The sequence below is a fragment of the Panthera pardus genome, unplaced genomic scaffold, assembly GCF_024362965.1.
Source record: "Panthera pardus isolate Hobbes unplaced genomic scaffold, ASM2436296v1 HiC_scaffold_13, whole genome shotgun sequence".
NCBI classification, from domain to species: Eukaryota; Metazoa; Chordata; class Mammalia; order Carnivora; family Felidae; genus Panthera; species Panthera pardus.
The window spans coordinates 82,267,590-82,287,058 of record NW_026526688.1 but is presented as its reverse complement, the minus strand read 5'-3'; the positions used below and the strand labels follow the sequence as shown (position 1 = coordinate 82,287,058).

Genomic DNA, 19,469 nt, shown 5'->3' with positions numbered 1-19,469 from the left:
ATCAGCCATCAGCATTGTTTGTTAATTTCTCCTTAAGATGGTATTGGTTTGCAGACTATGATGCTGGAATACAGGTTTTTTTTTAAAGCAAATTTGAAATTTCTTCTCAGTTACACTTTGAATTTTTTTTTTTTTTTTTTTTTTTTTTTGGTGATCCTGCAGGCAACCATCGTGTTGAAACAAATTTTCTCATTTTCACATTCAGTTATAAGTATATACATAGTATGACAGTATTCCTGCGTGCGTAATATTGGCATGGAGATCTTGCTGCCTGATGGGAGCTGTGTGTGTATGTGTGTTTGTGTGTGTGTGTGTGTTTGTGTGTGTATGTATGTGTGTAGGTATGTGTGTGTATGTGTGTAGGTATGTGTGTGTGTGTGTGTATCCAAAAAACGATCTAGCCCAAAACTGCAAAAGGTTTGATTTAACAACTCCATTCTCCTTCTCTTCTTTTCACCTCAGATATGATCGTTCAACACTACTGGGCAGTTTTCATGTATATTCTTAGCCAGAAAAGAATGGAGGAGAAAGTTATCTTTTGTAAACAGTGACTTGCTGAAGAAGAGTAAATGCTGTGCAGCCTTCATTCCTCTCCCCAATTTCTAATCCCTGAATTTTTTCAAAGAAAGATAACCTCCTTGCAGCTGCCTTGCCCCTCGTGTGGAGCACCCCTCCCAGCTACTATGCCTACCTTCAGTCTCACCCCCCATACCCCCATACACACACACACACACACACACACACACACACGCATACACACACACATATACACACACAACTCCCAAGGACATCTGCTCTCACTTGCCTGGTTTCCAAGGATAAGATGCTTCTTAGTAGCCTAGTCAGATATTGGCCTTGAAGAGTCTGTCTCAGAAATTTAGAGGTGATACATTTTACTCAAAAGTTAGGTCAAAATGTACACCAAGATCCTCAGAATTCTAAGATTAGTTTTAGGTTTGAGAGGACCTAGGTCAAAGGCATAGAAAATAAACTTTTAGTCTTTCATGTTTCATTGGTAAGTCTCACATGGTTAAGAATTGGTCCCCAATTCTTGTTTTTAGAAATCCTTGCAAACCTGGACCCATTAACCACTTCTAAACATCAGCTAAGTTATAAGGTGCCTTTATCACAAAGCTGATAGGTGTACAGTAATCTAATTTGTTAGGTAAAAAATCAAAACATTATGCATAAAGATATGACACCAGAAGCAAGAAGTTAGGACATCATATGAGGTCGATTCTGGTAGCCATATCATATTCTGAGAGCAGAAATCATCAGGATATGGAAGTGAATCTTATTAGTATGCCCTCCACCACAAAAAAAGCCAATACTTGATGACTCAAATTGTGAGAGTAATGTCAAAATTCTTTTTTGTCATCAAGTCCTCTTCTTTTTTGAGTCAAGTATAGCTGTTTTTATTTGATAAAAAATTCTTAATATGTAAGAAAAGAGAAAACAGCTTTCTTTCAGACTTCCTTAAGTAAGTCTATTTTGCATTTTTGTTTTGGCTTGTTGTCCTTGTTTGTTTGGTTTTTTTTTTTTTCAGTGAGGGTTGGTATACCAGCTTTCTGATTGAGAAGATTGAAGGGATATATTAAGTATAGTTTTGTTTTACAAAATAATCATTATTTTATATGAAGTGAGGTGTAGGAAAAAGGCACCTACATATTTGAAAATGAAGACTCTGTTCTTAGCACAATTACTGTGAGCCAGTCACTTATAGCATCTAATTACCTTGTGATATTCATTAGATTTATTATTTAATCATATGTGAGCGATAGTACAAAAAAAAATTTGTAAAATGACCAAAATCAGCACCTAATAGCCTATCTCTTCTTTCATTCTAATTTGTTCTTCTTAATAAGTTATTTTTGCTCTGGGGGAAAATGCTGAATAGTGATCAGATAAACGTACAAGTACAACATACGTACCATAGAATCTTGCAAACAGTCAATAACAATAACAAGATTAATGCTGGATTTGTATTATGTGTATTTCAGATGAGTCTTTTAAAATAGCCAATGCAATATTACTCCATTTTAACTGAAATTCTTAAATTTTTTTTGAAAAAAATAGAAATCCCAAGCAAAAAAAAATTAGTTTTCATTCTTTTTATTATTTTCCTAGAATATTCATATACTTTCTAAAAAATCTCTTACTCTATTTTATCTTTCATATAGGATGTTTTTACTGTGACACTAAATATTTCTAATGAGTCTTTTTGCATTTCTTTAAAGGTTTCCTTCAAACTACTGCTGATGAGTTTTGCTTTTACTATGCAAGAAAAGATGGTGGGTTGTGCTTTCCAGATTTTCCAAGAAAACAAATCAGAGGACCAGCATCTAACTACTTGGACCAGATGGAAGAATATGACAAAGTGGAAGAGATCAGCAGGTTCATAAAGATAAATGCTCTTTGATTTTAAAAAAACAAAAACAAAATACCAATTGACAAATCTCGCGGTTTTATTAGTGAATCAACTGTTTCTGTGCTTGATTCCAGCAGCTATATCCTCCAGATGCTTTTTTCTTTCTTTTGGATAGTTTGCTTCTCTAATATCATGTTCCCTTAAAAGCGTTTAATGCTTAGACTACTAATCTTTTATTATCATGAGTTTGGCTTCTCTATGATTCCTGTGAATTTCATGATTACAGTTTTAAACTTGAACTTTATGCTTATTGTTAGCTTATGGAAATATTCAGCACAATTATCATTAGCAAATCAGAGTTTTATAAATAGATCTTAGAACCTTCTCTCTGAGGGCCTTTCTGTAAGGCTTAATTATTGTGAGTAAAGCTCATTTTAATTATAGTCCCTCAAAGATAAGATAATGAGCTTCTGAAATTTTAAAAGATGTAGCATTTTTATGTTGATTCTCTCTTGGACTTTCTGGTAGAAGGCTGTTTTATGTGTTCCACTGAAAGCAGTTTAAAAGAGTCCTGTTGTGACTTTTGGGGTTAACGGCACCTCCTGATTCTCAAAACCATTGATTCCTAGAGGAAGTACCTTTTAAAAAGGATGTTAAGTGCATCCTTTGCCTCCTTCACCTCAAGAAAAGCTTACTGGTTTTCTTTAACTTGTTTAGGAAGCACAAACACAACTGCTTCTGTATCCAGGAGGTGGTGAATGGGCTGCGCCAGCCTGTCGGTGCCCTGCACAGTGGGGACGGCTCGCACCGGCTCTTCATTCTGGAAAAAGAAGGTTACGTGAAGATACTTACCCCCGAAGGAGAAATTTTCAAGGAGCCTTATTTGGACATTCACAAACTTGTTCAAAGTGGAATAAAGGTTGGCTTTTTAAATTTTATTTATCTTTGCTCTGGCTATGTTAATTTTATTTTAGTGTTATCATTCTCACCGGAGGTATTTGTAATAAAAGAAAGAATATTTAAGGAGAAAATAAGGAGACAACATAAGGGAACAAGAATTATGGCAACTGAATTGGGACAGTGGCATTAAATGTCTAATGTTATTTGGTGACTATTAAGCAGTGCAATGAGATTGATATCTTGACATGCTTTCCCTATGTAATTTACACATTTAAACTAAGTCTTGGTTTTATATAGTATGTGTTTAAATGTTGTTTGACAGGCATAATGCGTAGAATTGTGTATCAGCATTTGCTAGTAGAAACAAAGAGGTCTTTTGGTTATTTGGGCAACAGCAAACCATTCTTTCCCCACATCTGTTTGTGAGTCTGTGTCATAAAAAAAAATGCTACTTATACTGTGCCTTCCTTGTACAATGTTTTTGCAGGTAAGTCAAATGTTTTAATCTATAATTAGCCATCTTTATATTACATATGCACATATTGCCTTCTTTCTCACTTCTCCGATTGAATTCTCGTGTTAAATAATCTAGCGGCATATAAATAAAATTATTGTCAAGTTTGTTTTACAAGAGTGTGACATGCTATAATATTGGCAGTACTAAGCTGTAAAGCAAATTGTGGCATTTTAAAACTGAGGCACATTCAACAGCTCATGACTAAGTTAGGTTGAAACTAACAGTATGATTTGGGAAGAACTGGTTATCTTTGTCATGTCTTACCTGGGGAAAGAAATCAAAGGAGGATTTATACTCTTCTACTCGTAGAGAAATAAACTCCTCCTTGCTTTGTTGAGCTCTATTCAAAGGTAAGAACATCAAAACCAGAAGAAACAGTCGGGGAAAAATATAGGTATATTCCTCACACCAAGTCATTACCTACCATTTAAAATCATTAGAACGATTCCATTAGAATACAGGGATTGCCACATCATTGACACCACCCCACTTCAAGAGTGTGTTGTCAGTGTCACTAAGACATCCTGCATACGAGAAGTACCTTATGGTACTTTTGGTCCTTTAAGGAAAAGTACTTCAGCACCAACACACAGATCATTTGGAAAACCTGTTTAGCTCAGTAGTTTCAACTTTCTTCCAGGAAAAGTTTTCATTAGACTTCACAGCAGATCATCAAAAGTCTCTTAAAATGAAGCATTTGTGTTTTGCACATAAGACTTCAATAAATACTTTTTGGAATGTGTTCTGATAATTCACTGCCAGTGGTACCTAAAAGAACAAAGAATTAAGATACGGCAGCAAATACATTACTCACTAGCAGTGTATTTTTCTTACTGTGAAAGTTATACTCTCTATGAAAGAAAAAATTGGGACTGCATTTTAAAAATCATCACCTATCATCTCATCAGGTAAAGAATATCACTACTTACATTTTGATATACCTCCAACTTTTATGTTAAAATTAGATGAACTTATCCTGATTACAAAGGTAACACAGGTCCATCCATATTAATAAATGTGGAAACACACAAAAATATGTTTCCTTGCAGCTTTTTCCCTAAGCAGCTTTAAAATAAAATTGAAATCAAACCATATATACATCTTTTTAACCTTCTTTTTTTGACATAACAATATGTCGTGGGTATATTACCAAATTTGAAAACTTTTCTCAAAAACCTAGTTTTAATCTCCTCCGGGTATTCCATTTCCTAATTATGAAGTGTTTCCTTTTTAACATTGTAAATAATGTGCTTTATCATTCTTGTATGTATTATTTAACCTGCTCATGAATGACTTCCTTAACGTCCATTCACAGAGCATGACTGAGATGGGGACATAGATCATTACACATCTTGCCAATGGCTTTAGGATATGTTTTCAAGTATTTGAACGAATAACATATAGGGGCACCTGTCGGTTAAGCGTCCAACTTTGGCTCAGATCATGATCTCAGCTCAAGCCCCGTATTGGCTCTGAGCTGCCAGTGCAGAACCCACTTCAGATCCTCTGTCTCCCTCTCTCTCTCAAAAATAAATAAACATTTTTTTTTAAAAAAGAATAACATACAGCTTTTAAGTATTATTTGAATAACAATGTTGGTATTAAAAAGATAATGAATGGTAAAATGTAGGTGTTAGAAATGAGCTCAATTTTGTTGTAAGAAGTAAAGAACTGATATTCTTGTTTCTACTTTAACTACCTAAAGAATGACTGCCTCTTAATCAGGGTTCCTTCGGAACGCCTCCGTTTCAGTTTGTGCCCATTCGTTGGCGTAATGAATGAAAGTTTATCTACTCTGACTTTGAGACATTTTATCATGCAATAAAATTGTATAAGCCAGGTTATGACAGTGCTATGGTTCTGTGCTGTCTATGTTCCTCAGGCCTCTGGAAATTCTGCAGAAGCCCTTGTGTCTTCTTTCTTATGATAGTTCCAGGGCTTTTAGGGCTTAAATATAAACTTCAAAATCCATTATTCGGCATTTGTAGAATATATGACATGACATGTTTTAAAGTGCAATATTTGAATTCCCTTAAAATTTGGCACTAGTGATGTCAGTAAGATAGGAATCTATCACATGGATTTTTGAGTGTGTACTGTGTAGTGAGTAATGATACCACAGCCTTGTTCCCTCAGGTAGGTGATCTGTCCTTTATCTTAGGCTCCATGAAACTTCCATCTCGAGTCATGAGTTGGAAGTATTAGGAGAGGCTGTTGTTGGTATGATGGGGCAGATGCCAACACGTTCATGAATTGGTCACACCACTGATTTTTGTGATATGCCCCTCAGAGACTTCTGGAGTAAAAACATTTTTAAACTATTTCACAGTAGTTTCTTTAGGCTTCTTGATGTATGAATAGTTAGTGTGTTCATGACAGTATTCTGTGCCAACATTTTGTATAGATGACACAAATAGAATTCTCAAAAATTATTATGTATATCACTTCTCTGTTCTTTCCGTTTTAAAATTCTAAGAGAGGACATAAAGCTGTTTTAACTAAGGTATTGATTGCAATACTCCGTTCACAGAAATTAATAATGTATACTAACCCCAACCTTCGTATGTTTGAAATGAAAACAAGACAAACCACAATGAAGATCCCTCCATGACAGTAATTGATGACCAGTCTGAGTATATTAAATCAAACATAAAGAGGAATTCCTGATTATAAGAGTTTCTAAAAGCTAGGGCTTGCTAGAGGGGAATCTGGAATTCCTTTTCTGTTAATGGTCAAGTAAAAATCGACAGGGGTTTCTATCACCTGGTAATGGACTGACCTTTTTGTGGCAAGGAGTTGGACTTGGTTGATATCCTCAAACCTTTACCAGCTCTGATTCTTAAAACTACTTCACAGAAGTGCCATCCACATAGCCAACCATCTAGGGAACTTAGTCAACTCTTCCCTAAACGGTCCTGTCTGAAGCTAAAAATATGTTGTCTTATTTTTAAAAACCCAAATTGTGCTGCCTATATTGCAGGAGATTTCAGTACACACAATTGTCTGTCTCACCAAACCAAAGTTAGATGCAAAACTGAAAAACACAAGCTAAAGACTTCTTTTGGCTATAGGAAATAAATTGTGGAGTTGGATTAATGGAATAAATTCTATGCCGTATGAATTTAAACTATCATTTTATTTGAGAAAAGACAATTCTATTCACAACTCAAATCCTAGAAGACTGGGGTTTGTGACGTTGCCAAATAAAGAGTGAGTCAGAAAAATGTTTTAATTTTTTTTTAACGTTTATTTATTTTTGAGAGAGAGAGAGACAGACACAGAGCACAAGTGGGGGAGGGGCAGAGAGAGAGGGAGACACAGAACCCGAAGCAGGTTCCAGGTTTTGAGCTGTCAGTACAGAGCTCGACCCGGGGCTCGAACTCACAGACCACAAGATCATGACCTGAGCTGAAGACAGACACTTAACCAACTGAGCCACCCAGGTGCCCCAGAAAAATGTTTTAAAAGTATGTAGTGATTTGATCGAGTTTTGATTATAGTACACTGTAGAAGCTAACTACTAATACTGACACTGAAGAATGACCCGAGTGATCAGCTGGTGAGCAGTCTTTAAAATCATCATTTGTGGATGTATATATGTGTGCACATGCATTGTTTGTTGTTGTTTTATCCCAAAGGGAGAAATTTAAAAAATTATACTCTCTATCTCCCCAGGTAAAAATTTGTTTAAGATACTGGTAGTGTGAGGGGCACCTGGGTGGCTCAATGGGTTAAACATCTGACTTTGGCTCAGGTCATGATCACCTGGTTCGTGGGTTCCAGCCCCACATTGGGCTCTGTGCTGACAGCTCAGAGTCTGGAGCCTGCTTCAGATTCTGTGTGTCCCTCTCTCTCTGCCCTCCCTTGCTTATGCTCAGTCTCTGTCTCAGTCTCTCTCTCTCTCTCTCTCAAAGATAAACATTTAAAAATAAGAGATACTGGTACTGTGAAATCTTTAAATTGAGCTTCTGTCTGAATTCTGAATCAGATCTTCTGGCAAGTGCCAGAACCAACTTCATCTATCTGAAGTCTTTGGAAATGACAAACCTGTGCTTCTCAAGAATGGATGCACAGTAGGGGCGCCTGGGTGGCTCAGTCGGTTAAGCCTCTGACTTTAGCTCAGGTCATGATGTCACGGTTTGTGAGTTTGAGCCCCGAGTTGGTCTCTGTGCTGACAGCTCCGAGCCTGGAGCCTGCTTCAGATTCTGTGTCTCCTTCTCTCTCTGCCCCTCCCCCACTTGTACTCTGTCTCTGTGTCTGTCTCTCAAAAATAAATAAATGTAAAAAAAATTAAAAAATAAAAGAATGGATGCACAGTATAATTGCCTGAGAGAGCTTTCAAAATTTCTGCTGCCCAAATTAAATCCCCCACTGTCTGGGATTGGGACTGAGGCATGGGTATGTTTTTAAAGCTTTCCCAAGTGATTTCAATGTGTAGCCAATTTGAGAGCCACTGATCTAGACTGAACCAAACCCCTGGGTCAGTTACATGTTGAATGAGACACATTTTTCTCTGCCCAGATTATGCCCAAGTGCTATTACTAAAACGACCACTAAGAACAAATGGTTGAATACTGGTTGTCCTTTGCCCTATACTTCTTATCACTTAATTGGCCTATACATATTACTTGTCCACTTTGAGTGAAGAGAGGAGTTAATTTTCGTGCCGTGTAAGATTCTTGAAGTTTTGAAAAATAGTATTTAAAATCTCAATAATTCTGTGAACAATTGCTTTGCCCATTAAATTTTTCCTGTTTTTGTTCCTTTTGGGCCCTGGTATTCAGCTAATTGGCAAAACATTATCATTCCTGTCCCTCAAATATGCAATTTGCTTTTATATCTGTAAACCCTTGTAAAAATGACACCAAAAGCTAGTCTAGTGCAATTTTACCAAAGTTCTCCTGACTACCAAGGATCTGAAAGTCAGCCTTAGCTTTGTGTGTGTGTGTAGTAAGGACAAGCCTGCACCTGTTACCTACAGGGTGGCCCCTCAAGGAAACTAACACACAGCTTTCTCTGCCACTCAGTTCTCATGAGCGGCCAGAAGACGGAGGGGCTCACACCCACAGCAGCCCTTTTGGCTTGCAGAGTGCAGCAGACAAAGCCGAAAGACTTGTCTGTCACTGGAACAAGTGTGACTGGACTCCTGTCCCTCTCTATCTACTTGGATCCTCATTTCAAAAGATGCTTTTCGAAGCAATCCTTTTACCAGGGGAGGAGAGGACATAAGGCTGAAAGCTGCTGATTGTCCGGGTGACTGAGCCCATTGAGGTGGGACTCTTGAGAGACAGTGGCCCGGGCGCCGGGGAGCTACAGGAGCATGTGGAGGAGGACGCAGGGTGTGCCGGGGCAAGCCCCAGTGGGGCAGCCTCTGATTTCACATGCTTGTAAATCACACGCATAATTATGAGCATCGAAAGTTTAATGAAATCCAAGTGCTCGTCAACCCATCAGGGCTGATGTCCTGCTTCTTGAAAGTTTGTCCGAGACTTAACCTTTCATGTTTTTCTCTGCCTTTAACTTGCTGTCTTGATGCAGCCTCTGGAATGTCAGTATATTTTTGCTCGAGTGAAATCTAAGTGAGGGCAGAAGTGAGAAGCAATTTACTTCCCAAAAGTGCAGTGGAACATAGCATGCACACGTATGCATATGGCTGTGATTGGACCATGTGTCACATACTCCCTCAGAAAATCATTAGAAGTCTGCTTTTAAGCATACTTTAGGTTGGAAGAAAGCATGTGTTCCCTTGAAAGAAAGCTGCAAGATATATTTGGTAAATATTACAATAGAAGAATCACCATCCTAAAATGTTTTTGTATATATGACAAAATTTAAAAGTGTTTGATATTTAATATTTAAAGTGTTTGATGAAATTACTGCATTAAAAGAGAATTGCTACAGTGGTGGAAATAACCATTAGGTGACTTCATTCTGAAAGTGGGTAGAGAGTTAACTAAATAGTCCTCCTCCAAACAAAAGCTTTAAAATGCCTTCCCTTTTTTGACGTTTAACATTCTGGTTCCAAACCATTAAGTTAAAATGTAAGCAAAATGTAGATTGCAAGTAAAATTTGGGTCCTCAGTTATTTTTTTTTATATCAAAGTAGTAAGTAATTAACGATATGGTATTAAACCCAACTCTCTTTTTTTTTTATTGAGTGTAGCTGACACTTTACATCAGAATGCCCTGTACTCTGTGAAAAATGTTTTTAATTTTCCTATAAGTTTAATCTCATCTGAAATCTGCAAATGTCCACATAGAAATTATTTTACGGAAAGCAAAAAGTCCCTTGGTAATGTGAAATAATCTCCGTGTAATTTTTTGTTTGGTTAAGTTGGTTTTCATTTCTGGTGTTCTTATTTCTTTATTTTGGCATTTGCATTGTTATTGATAAAACATTTTAATAAATATAAATGAGCGTATATATGGTGCATGCCAGTGTAAGCCAGTTTAATCTATAAATTATTTTCCATCATGTATCATGTTTTTTACTGAAGCAGAAACTGAAGTGGCAGATGTAATGTCCCTCCAGTTGAACAGAGAAAGGTCTGCCTTCTCCTACATTTTAGATCCCATAAGTCACAGCTGAGGTGAGGAAAGTTTTTACATTAATGTCTTTATATTTATCTAAGACTTGAAGGGCAAAGGAAATAGAGCCTATAAATCTCAGAAGTCTGTGGTAATCATTAAAACAAGTGAAAAACTAAGAAATCTGGACCCCAGAGGAGGTCTCTGCCACTCTTAGAAAGCATCTGTGTGAACATGGCTGCCGCCACCTCACGGTATCTGACTAGAAAGGGAAGAAGAGCTATTGTTGCTACCACCTGTCATTGCTTTCTAGTGGCTGCATTATCTAATGAAAAGGAAATAGCAGGCATCCCAAACTATCTGTAAAGAGTAGAAAGTAGCACAGCACTCCCTTTTAGAGACATTCAATAGCGTTCTTTCCCAAAACTACAGTCCTCAAGCAAGCTGCGTTAACAAGTAAACTGCAGTCTGCATTCTTACTAATCGTAACCACCATTTCTCCAGCACTTCCTTTGCTAAGCCATGACACAGATTACCTCTGTAATCCTGGCATAACTCTGTGAGGCATGTATTAATATCCCATTTCACAGACGAAGAGTCTGAGGCCCAGAGGTTAGGTAAACTGCCCAGCATAGCACAGCTAGCCAGCACCAGGGCCGGATTTCCAAGGCAGCTATCTGATGCGACGCTCTCAACCCCAGCGCTCTCCTGCTCTGTGCCTTTGGTCAGCTGACTGCGTGGGAGGAAGGACGGAGAGGTGCGTTCCAGAAACAGAGATTAGTGACGGGCATTCAGTAGTGCTCCACTGGGCTGGCAGGACAGTGAGGAGGCAGACAGCCTAGATCCAGCGTCAAGCATACAAACTTGGGTTCCAGGCACTGGGTCCCTGCCATGTGCTAATTGTTTGGCCTTAGGCAGATCTCTCTAGTCTTAGTTTCTTCATCTGTAAAACAGAGATAATAAAAGGTTGCACCTAACACTTTATATGCACAATTTCACTTTGTTTCCATGGCAGTCCCGTGGAAACAAAGTGGTATTGATGTATGTGTGTGAGTTTTCTTTAATTCAAAAAGATAAACCTAGACTGTATTTTTATTTATGTGTGTAACTAGGAAAGACCATGCCTTCATTTTTACAGCATCGCCTCTTGATAGTAGGTGTATACAGCATTGCTACCTACCTCACGATGCAAAATTCCCCAGTTCTGGAGTTCCTCAGGGCACATGCCTAAGGATGGTTAAGCACAAAGCAGCTGACCCAAGAGGACAGCAGCAACCTTTCACCAGAATTTCCCTGCTTTCATAGTAGTTTTTCTCAACCTGGATATTATAGTAATGAAGGTCTTTTTGTGTGTTTATTTTGGAACATGGTTTGTGTCAATCTGCCATAGAGTTAATAAATTGTAGGATTTGCAAAGGAAATATACTGGGACTGAAAACTAAGAAGGCACATATTTTTGCCCACTAGCAACTATTACTCAAAGTACAGATGTAGAATCTCAGGATTTGGAAAGGAAGCAGTTGGGCAAAGTTGCTATGAAGTTAACATGTAATGTCATGATACAGAGAGTGTATTACTCAACAAAGTTTTGCTTTGCTTTGCTTTGTTTTGTTTTATTTTAGAAAAGTAGATCAGGGGTGCCTAGGTGGCTCAGTTGGTTAAGCATCTGACTCTTGATTTCACCTCAGGTCATGATCTCATGGTCCTGGGACCAAGCCCCAGTGAGGCTCCACGCCAAGTGTAGAGCCTGCTTGAGATTCTCTCTGTCCCTCTCTCTCTCTGCCACTTTCCCATTTGGGCTCTCTCTCTCAAAATAAATAAATAAACATTAAGAAAGAAAGAAAAGTAGATCAGTAAAACTTACCATGAGGTCAGGGAAGAGAGAACTTTAAAGGAGAATTTCAAAGTTAAACAAAAGCAACCACAAACATCAGTGAAATGTACTAGAGATCAGGTACAGGAATATAAAAATGCAATGAACTCAACTATCTCCCTCTTGTTTATGTAGCATTTTGCTTTCAATAGACTTCTTTAATTTTTGTATTTATATGACATATAGATAGATTGATTTATATAATATATGATAATAATTTACAATAAATAGGTTATCAATTACTATAATACATTTTAGTTTATTTCTTGCTAGTATTCATCAATTGACATTAGGTTATTTTTAAGTCTATAAAGTCTGTTTATGTTGAATTTTCATAATGTCAAGGTGGCCAGAACTGAGGACATATATAAAGTGTTTTTAAAAACTGGATCACTGCCTAGATAAAAATCAGCTTTGGACTTTGCAATCAAAATATGCTTTGAAAAATAAAGTCCTGGGGTGCCTGGGTGGATCAGTCAGTTGAGTCTGACTTTAGCTCAGGTCATGATCTCGCGGGTTTGTGAGTTCAAGCTCCGTGTAGGTCTCTGTGCTGACAGCTCAGCCTGTTTCAGATTCTGTATCTCCCTCTCTCTCTGCCCCTTCCTTGATCAGGCTCCCTCTCTCTCTCTCTCTCTCTCTCTGTCTCTCTGTCTCTCTCTGTCTCTCTCTCAAAAACAAACATTTAAAATTTTTTTTAAAAAAGAAAAAGAAAGTGCTATTTATCAAGGCCATTTTGTAATGTATTATAATGAGAAAAGCTTCAGAAAATCTTTTTCGAAATCATCTAATTTCCTATCCCAGCATGACTTTCTGATACCAGGTGACAACACATTTTGTCACAGTGGCTCTCAGAAATTACCATCGAAAGGGAGGTAAAATTTGAATCCTTTAGCAGGTTAATTTCCATTTCTATCTGGGCATGACATATACAATTTAATTTTAAGTTCATCAATTCACTCATTTTAAAATAATGTGTAGGGGTGCCTGGGTGACTCAGTCAGTTGAGTGTTCAACTCTTAATTTCGGCTCAGGTCATGTTCCCAGGGTTGTGGGATTGAGCCCCGTGTTGGGCTCTGCACTGAGTGTGGAGCCTGCTTAAGATTCTCTCTCTCTCCCTCTGCCCCTTTCTCCCATGCACTCTCTCTCTCTCTCCAAAGAAATAAAAATAAATAAAATTTTTAAAATTCAAAGATAAAATCACAAAAATAAATAATGTGTAATTCCACAGGCCTATATTTCAGATCACAGAAATTCTGTAAAAAGTCATCATTAAAGATACAATATGTGCTAATTACTCTATCATACATATATATAGGTAGGAAAAGAGAACATTAATTAATATGATTAATTACATCATTGCTGGCAATTGAAATTATTTAATCTGATGTGAACTGAGCCCAATAAACTGAAGCTAATATAAAAATGAAACATTATGACAAAAGATATTAACTGTATATATTGTTACAAAATTCTTGAGAAAAAGTATGCCTTTCAAATATCCAAATATCCAATATTCCAGCTCTCTTTAAGAGCAGCTAAATTCTTTACTTTGTTTTTTAATTCTAATAAGTTGTTTCTAAACCAGCCTCTTATCCTAAAGCACCTTTGATCCAAATGGATCACAAACTTAAATAAAATTACATCTGTCCTCAGGCTATTTCTAGATAGGGAAAACACATCTGTTCTAAGAATCCTTAGCCAACAGTTTGAAACTGTTCAAAAAAATTCCTAAAAAAAAGAAAAGACAGTGTATGTAGTGTCAATGGAAGACTCTTGAAGTTAGAAAAAAATTAGGAAAGCACTATTCTAAAAAGGATGAAGAGATAACCAAATTTAATTCCCATTAAATCTTAGGTTTTCTATGAAAGAATTGATGATGAGGCTTTCACAATTCAAACATCTTTGTTGGATAAATGTGAACACACCTGTTCAGAAGAAGGAGAAACAAAACTTGAAATGACTTCCATCCACCTACAGGTCACCAAGCATCTGTCATAAGTTATATTTTAGACTGGATTCAAGCCTGTGACCGAGGTTGAAAAAGCTACGTAGCTCATTTGCTCTCTTATGCAGTTGGCTGTGGTTTTTCCTCTTTTAATCACCATTCAAACTTCTGTTTAAATCTCCAGGGGTTTGGAAGGTCAGATTGACCCCATGACATTAATAACGTATTTACACCCAGGGTCTCAGTGCATGTCACCTGGGGCTGATCTTAGTTAGAATTTTGTGACTTGCAGTAATGCGGCTAGCTCCAAAAAGATTTACCCAATAGCTGCCATAGCTCCTTAATTGCAACATAAAGACAATGAATGGCTCCTTGTCCAAGGAAGCTTGTGTATGAGTGTGTGTGTGTGTGTGTGTGTGTGCGCGCATGTGCATGTGTGGGTGTGTGGTGTGTGTGTCTATTTTAAGATTTTAGTTTTGATTAAATGTCAATACATATAAAACTTCTGCAGAAAAACAAAACAAAACTTTTGGACATGACTGATTAGGTAAGCTTCTTCCCTTGTAAATAATCATTAGAGGCACTACTAAGTAAAACCTTTGGTGACAGCATCAATTTCCAACACCTTTGATCCCTAATGTGTTACATTCCTGTCATGTCCCGCCTCACTTGGGTATGTGTGAGAACTAATCACTGCGTGGCCTTAATACTCATCCACTGCCAAGACAAGGGTACCAGTTTTGCCATTGGTTGTGTGACCTAGAGCAGTCTGCTTAGCCTTCTAGGATCTCTGGGTCCTCATCTTTGAAGTCAGATGACTAGGCTAAATGATACCTTAGGTCCTTTCTAGCTCTAAATTCTGTGAAATAGAAAGCAGTGTAAGTCTCCCAACTGTTTCTGAGGGAATTACAGTAAAGAGAAGCAGTCGGTGTGACTCAGGCATTGGGAGCTTCATGCTTGCCCAGGGTCAGGGAGTGTGGGGCTACCTTTGCTTTATTTTGGTTTTTGTCTTCTTTGTCCTGATGCAGCAACCCCATCAGTGTCTGCCAATGCAGAGCTTACTGGACACCTTACCACGCTGACCAATAAGTGCCCTCACCTTCTGTATGATCATCATCACTCCAATTAAAGCTGCATAACTCAGCATGAAGTGAGACTTCAGGTTTCAGTTAATAATGGCAGGGCAATGTCTTTAGTGTATAGGGATAACGGCTGGTTAAGTTTTCAAACCTTCAAGTCTGAAGGTAAAGATCTATTCTGACCTTGAGGTGGGCTGAGGAAGAGACCACTCTGGAGCTGGGGAAAGAAAGAAGAAAGTAGTTCTAGAAGATGAGGTCACAGAGTTGGGCATCTGTGTGTTGGTGGGGGCAGGAAGTATGTATTCATTATTTAATGCAGGGTCTCACATGTTCTCGGGTCTTTGGCTTTTACTCTGAGAGAAATAGGGAATCATTGGAGTGTTTTGAACAGAAGAGTGACATGATTTGACTTAAACTGTTTAAACAAGATCAATAGCAGCCTTGTTGACAGTAGACAAGGAAGAGCAAGAGAGGAAGCAGGGATATGGAATACTGACTTCTAGCACCAGCTCTCCTGTGAATGTGGCCTGTCATTGAGCACTCAAGCTTCGATTCCTCACCTATAAATGAGCAGATCGATAATGGCTTAGTTCCTTTCAGTTCCAACCTCCAGTGGGTCAGTACTTGGAGGAATATTTAGAAATTTATCCTCTTTAATGTAATCACGTTTACACACAGTGTTCACTGAATTTACCTTCTTTCCCATAGTTTTAAAGTGCTAATTTTCAAACTCGGTACATTAACAATGTAGAGCATTCAGTGGGTTCCGGTGAAAGGTTGTAAATTATAGGAAAGTATCAATTGTGATACTATAAAGAAGAGGGCTCACTCTGCCAGCTGTAAATGATAATTCCTGAAAATAATAACCACAACCAAAAACTATGTGTGCACACATGCGCACACACATACCTCCTTGGGAAATGCAAATTTAAGTAGAGAAAAAGAGTCAGATGACTTTTTTAAAAAGATAATTACAGTTAGGATCACCTGGGTGGCTCAGTTGGTTGAGCATCTGGCTTCAGCTCAGGTCACGATCTCACGGCTCGTGAGTTCAAGACCCTTGTGGGGCTCTGTGATGACAGCTCAGAGCCTGGATCATGCTTTGGGTTCTGTGTCCTCCCCCCAGTCAAAAATAAGTAAACATTAAAAAATGTAAAGGATAATTCCACTTGGATTTAGCATACCAGAAGCCAAATAAATCTAGGTGTCTTGAAGTCAGAGAGGATTAAAGAGATGACAGAATACAAAACTATGGACCTTTAATAAGAAGGATATGCAAATGTTGTTGCAGGGAATTTCTAACCATTTAAATGATAAAATAATGGCCTTATAAAATACCCATAATTCACTCTCAAGTAGAATATTCCCAGATATACTCAGTGAATTTCTTCTTTGTGGTTGGCAACTGAACCTCATTTAACTAACCAGTCTTTGGGACTGGCAGTCAGCTGGCAAAAAAACGATCTCCTTTTCTACCTGCCTGTGAATCTACAAAAGTTAATTTTGTTGTGGATAGAATAGACTAGATGTGAGAAATTGAAAAGGGAAAGAGAGTAATGCTTGATCATTTTACTTGCACTTGTAAGGATTTCAGTGCTCTGTGTTTCTTTGAGAGAAATCCCATGGTGCCAATTAACCTAACTTATTCCAAAACAATTCGCTGTTTGGAAAGAATAATTTTCATTGTGGGTGTTCCTTGAAATTGTATGCCTCATCCCCTGTTATTACTGAGATGTGTGCTGTGCAATTGAAAGTACCAGCTTCGTTTCCATGCACTGTAGAGATTAGAGCTGTATCCCACACACAGTGTCAGATAATCTGCTTTAATTTTGTCCAATGCACACTTTTAACCTTAAGTAATTTTTTAAATGTGGAAAAGCCATCCCAACTTAATATTAAACCAAATATTTCATGTCAACACTATCAAAAACACGAAAAGCAGGAGATTTGTTTTAAATAGGAAATCAGTTTTCTTGAAAAAAAATGTTAAGTAAGTCAAGTTTCTTGGCTCGGTTTAAATGACATTTTTATTTTTCTTTGAAATAATGTGAATGTGTGTTTTTGCCTCCAGCATAAGACAAAACTGGACTAGAAAAGATTGAAAATAATTTAGCTAACTTGGTAAATGCATTCTCCACTTTGTTAGACTGTGTTGTCTATTTGGATTTCTGGAGTATTTTTTTTAAAACCTAATAAATCAATTAACCAGTATTCATTCTAAGATTTAATTCAGTGAATAGAATATATGTGCTTTTCATCAGGCCACACATCTTTTTTTAAGTCTGAAACCACCACACACAAAGAATTTAATTCTGACAGACATTTGTTCTCGGCATAAATACTTTAGGGCCAATAGTTGTCCCCACTTAATCATGCTTCTTAAAAGTGAATTCCAGAAGACTTGAGGCCCCCAATGACCCCTGGTAAGGTGAGTTGTCAGTAAATTACTTTTATGATGTGCCCTAGGGAAGCAGGTCTGCTAGAAACTTGGTAGGGAGCTGGCCCCCTCTTGCCTGTAGGGATGACCTTTAACTTTATCTAACCTTTGCATTTCTAATTCTAAATTTCTGGGAGGCATTTAGTCACATTGTTGGATATCATACGAAAAGTGAGACCTTTCTTGTGCCCACAAGATAGGGTTAGCCCCACATTTGTTGTTAAACTTCCAGATGAAGCATGCCAGTAAGCTTTTTATTTCTACAATTTAATTTTTTCCCTTTCTATAATTCGTAACAATTTAATTTTTAATACCAAACATTTAGTGAGTTGAAATATAAATGAGTTCAAAACAGACTTATAGTTAAATTATGACTGCCTTGGGTGACATTTGGAAAACACTGTAGAAAATTTAATCCCATAATTTTGGTAATTTGAATTTATTGTGGCATTTGAAAATTTATGGCAGCTATTAAAGATGAATGATGATATTGCATCAGAATACATTTAATTTTTCACAAAACATTTAGTTATTGAAAACAAGTCTTGTCAACTTTTTTATTGTCTCCATCATGAGAAAGTTTTTATTGTGCTTTTTGGGATGCTAATGTACATTGAAATTATCGAACAGAGGAATTCAGATTAAGTTTTGGATTAAAAAAAAATATACCCTCATTTGGCTATATTAGACTGAAAACATTGGGAAATAATGCCTTTTTACAAGATAAAAGATACAAAGTGATCATTAATGAAATGTCCATTAATAATCAGGGCATAACTTGGTTGACCCAGATGTTCGTGTTTTATGTGCATGAATGTCTAAGTTCCCTTCCTTTCCCATTAGTTTTGGACATTTAATGGGGCAGTATTTTTAATTCTTCCCTTTAAAAAAGTATTTCACTGCTCAGTTTTATTGTCTATAAGTGTATTACATGGTTTAAAAATATGTAGTATTTACATATTTACACACATACTTCTACGTATACTTGCGCACAACAGAACCTTGCATGGCTGGATAAAATATTGCTAAAGATAAGCTTGTCCTCAAAATTACACACCTAATTTTTATTCAGACAGTGTTTAGGTATATAAGTGTAAGTGCACAGAGTAAATGTAGAATATTTCTATGATCTTTTTAATTTTTATTTCAGCTTATAGCACAAGCTAAGCTAAACTGTCTAAGCTTTGCATTTCAGCCCTTTGAAGAGATCAACAATAACAGTCATAGAAGTAATTACTATAACGTCAGTGATTTTTTAGTGGGGAAGGAAAGAGATCAGCAAATTCCTTCCTGTAAATCAAAGGTTCTGGCTCAAGAGCATATATAAACAAGATGTAAGTTTTAAATATAGCTTAAATGCCACCCAGGAGAGAAACTTCATGGTAAAAGAATTGTCAACAGACAGGAATCTTTAAATGACGGGGACGATATTAAATTGGTGACACTAACATTAAGAGTACACATGCATGTGCTTCCAAAAATTTCAGCACAGAATGTCCTCTTCCCCACACCCTGCCCCCAATTGTTTATCTCTGGATCTGGGAAACAGACTAATTAGTAAAGCAGAACGTAGATGTAACTTGTTGATAGCCCTAAGAAGATTTTACTTGAGAAAATGGCAAACCCACAATTTTGAACCGAATTTGAAAACTAGAGTGAGAATAAAATAGATGATATGTGTTAAGACACTAATATTCAGACTGTCTTAGGTTGTTTGTTTGTTTTAATCCTACCAAAAGCATTTGTTTGTCATCATGTCTGCACCTGCTGAGATATGGCCAGGTGGTTTTTATTTGTCTGTGTGTTTGTTTTTGTTTTGCTT

At 37.2% G+C, this 19,469-nt stretch overlaps 1 protein-coding gene across 1 annotated transcript in view; it reads left to right on the top strand.

Annotated features, from left to right (window-relative positions):
- The window catches only part of HHIP (hedgehog interacting protein), an 89,006-nt gene that overhangs the window by 10,450 nt on the left and 59,087 nt on the right, over nt 1–19,469 (top strand). Inside the window, 2 exon segments of the mRNA XM_019420504.2 lie at nt 2,238–2,394; nt 3,086–3,287. Of these exon segments, the coding sequence (XP_019276049.1) occupies nt 2,238–2,394; nt 3,086–3,287 (359 nt within the window).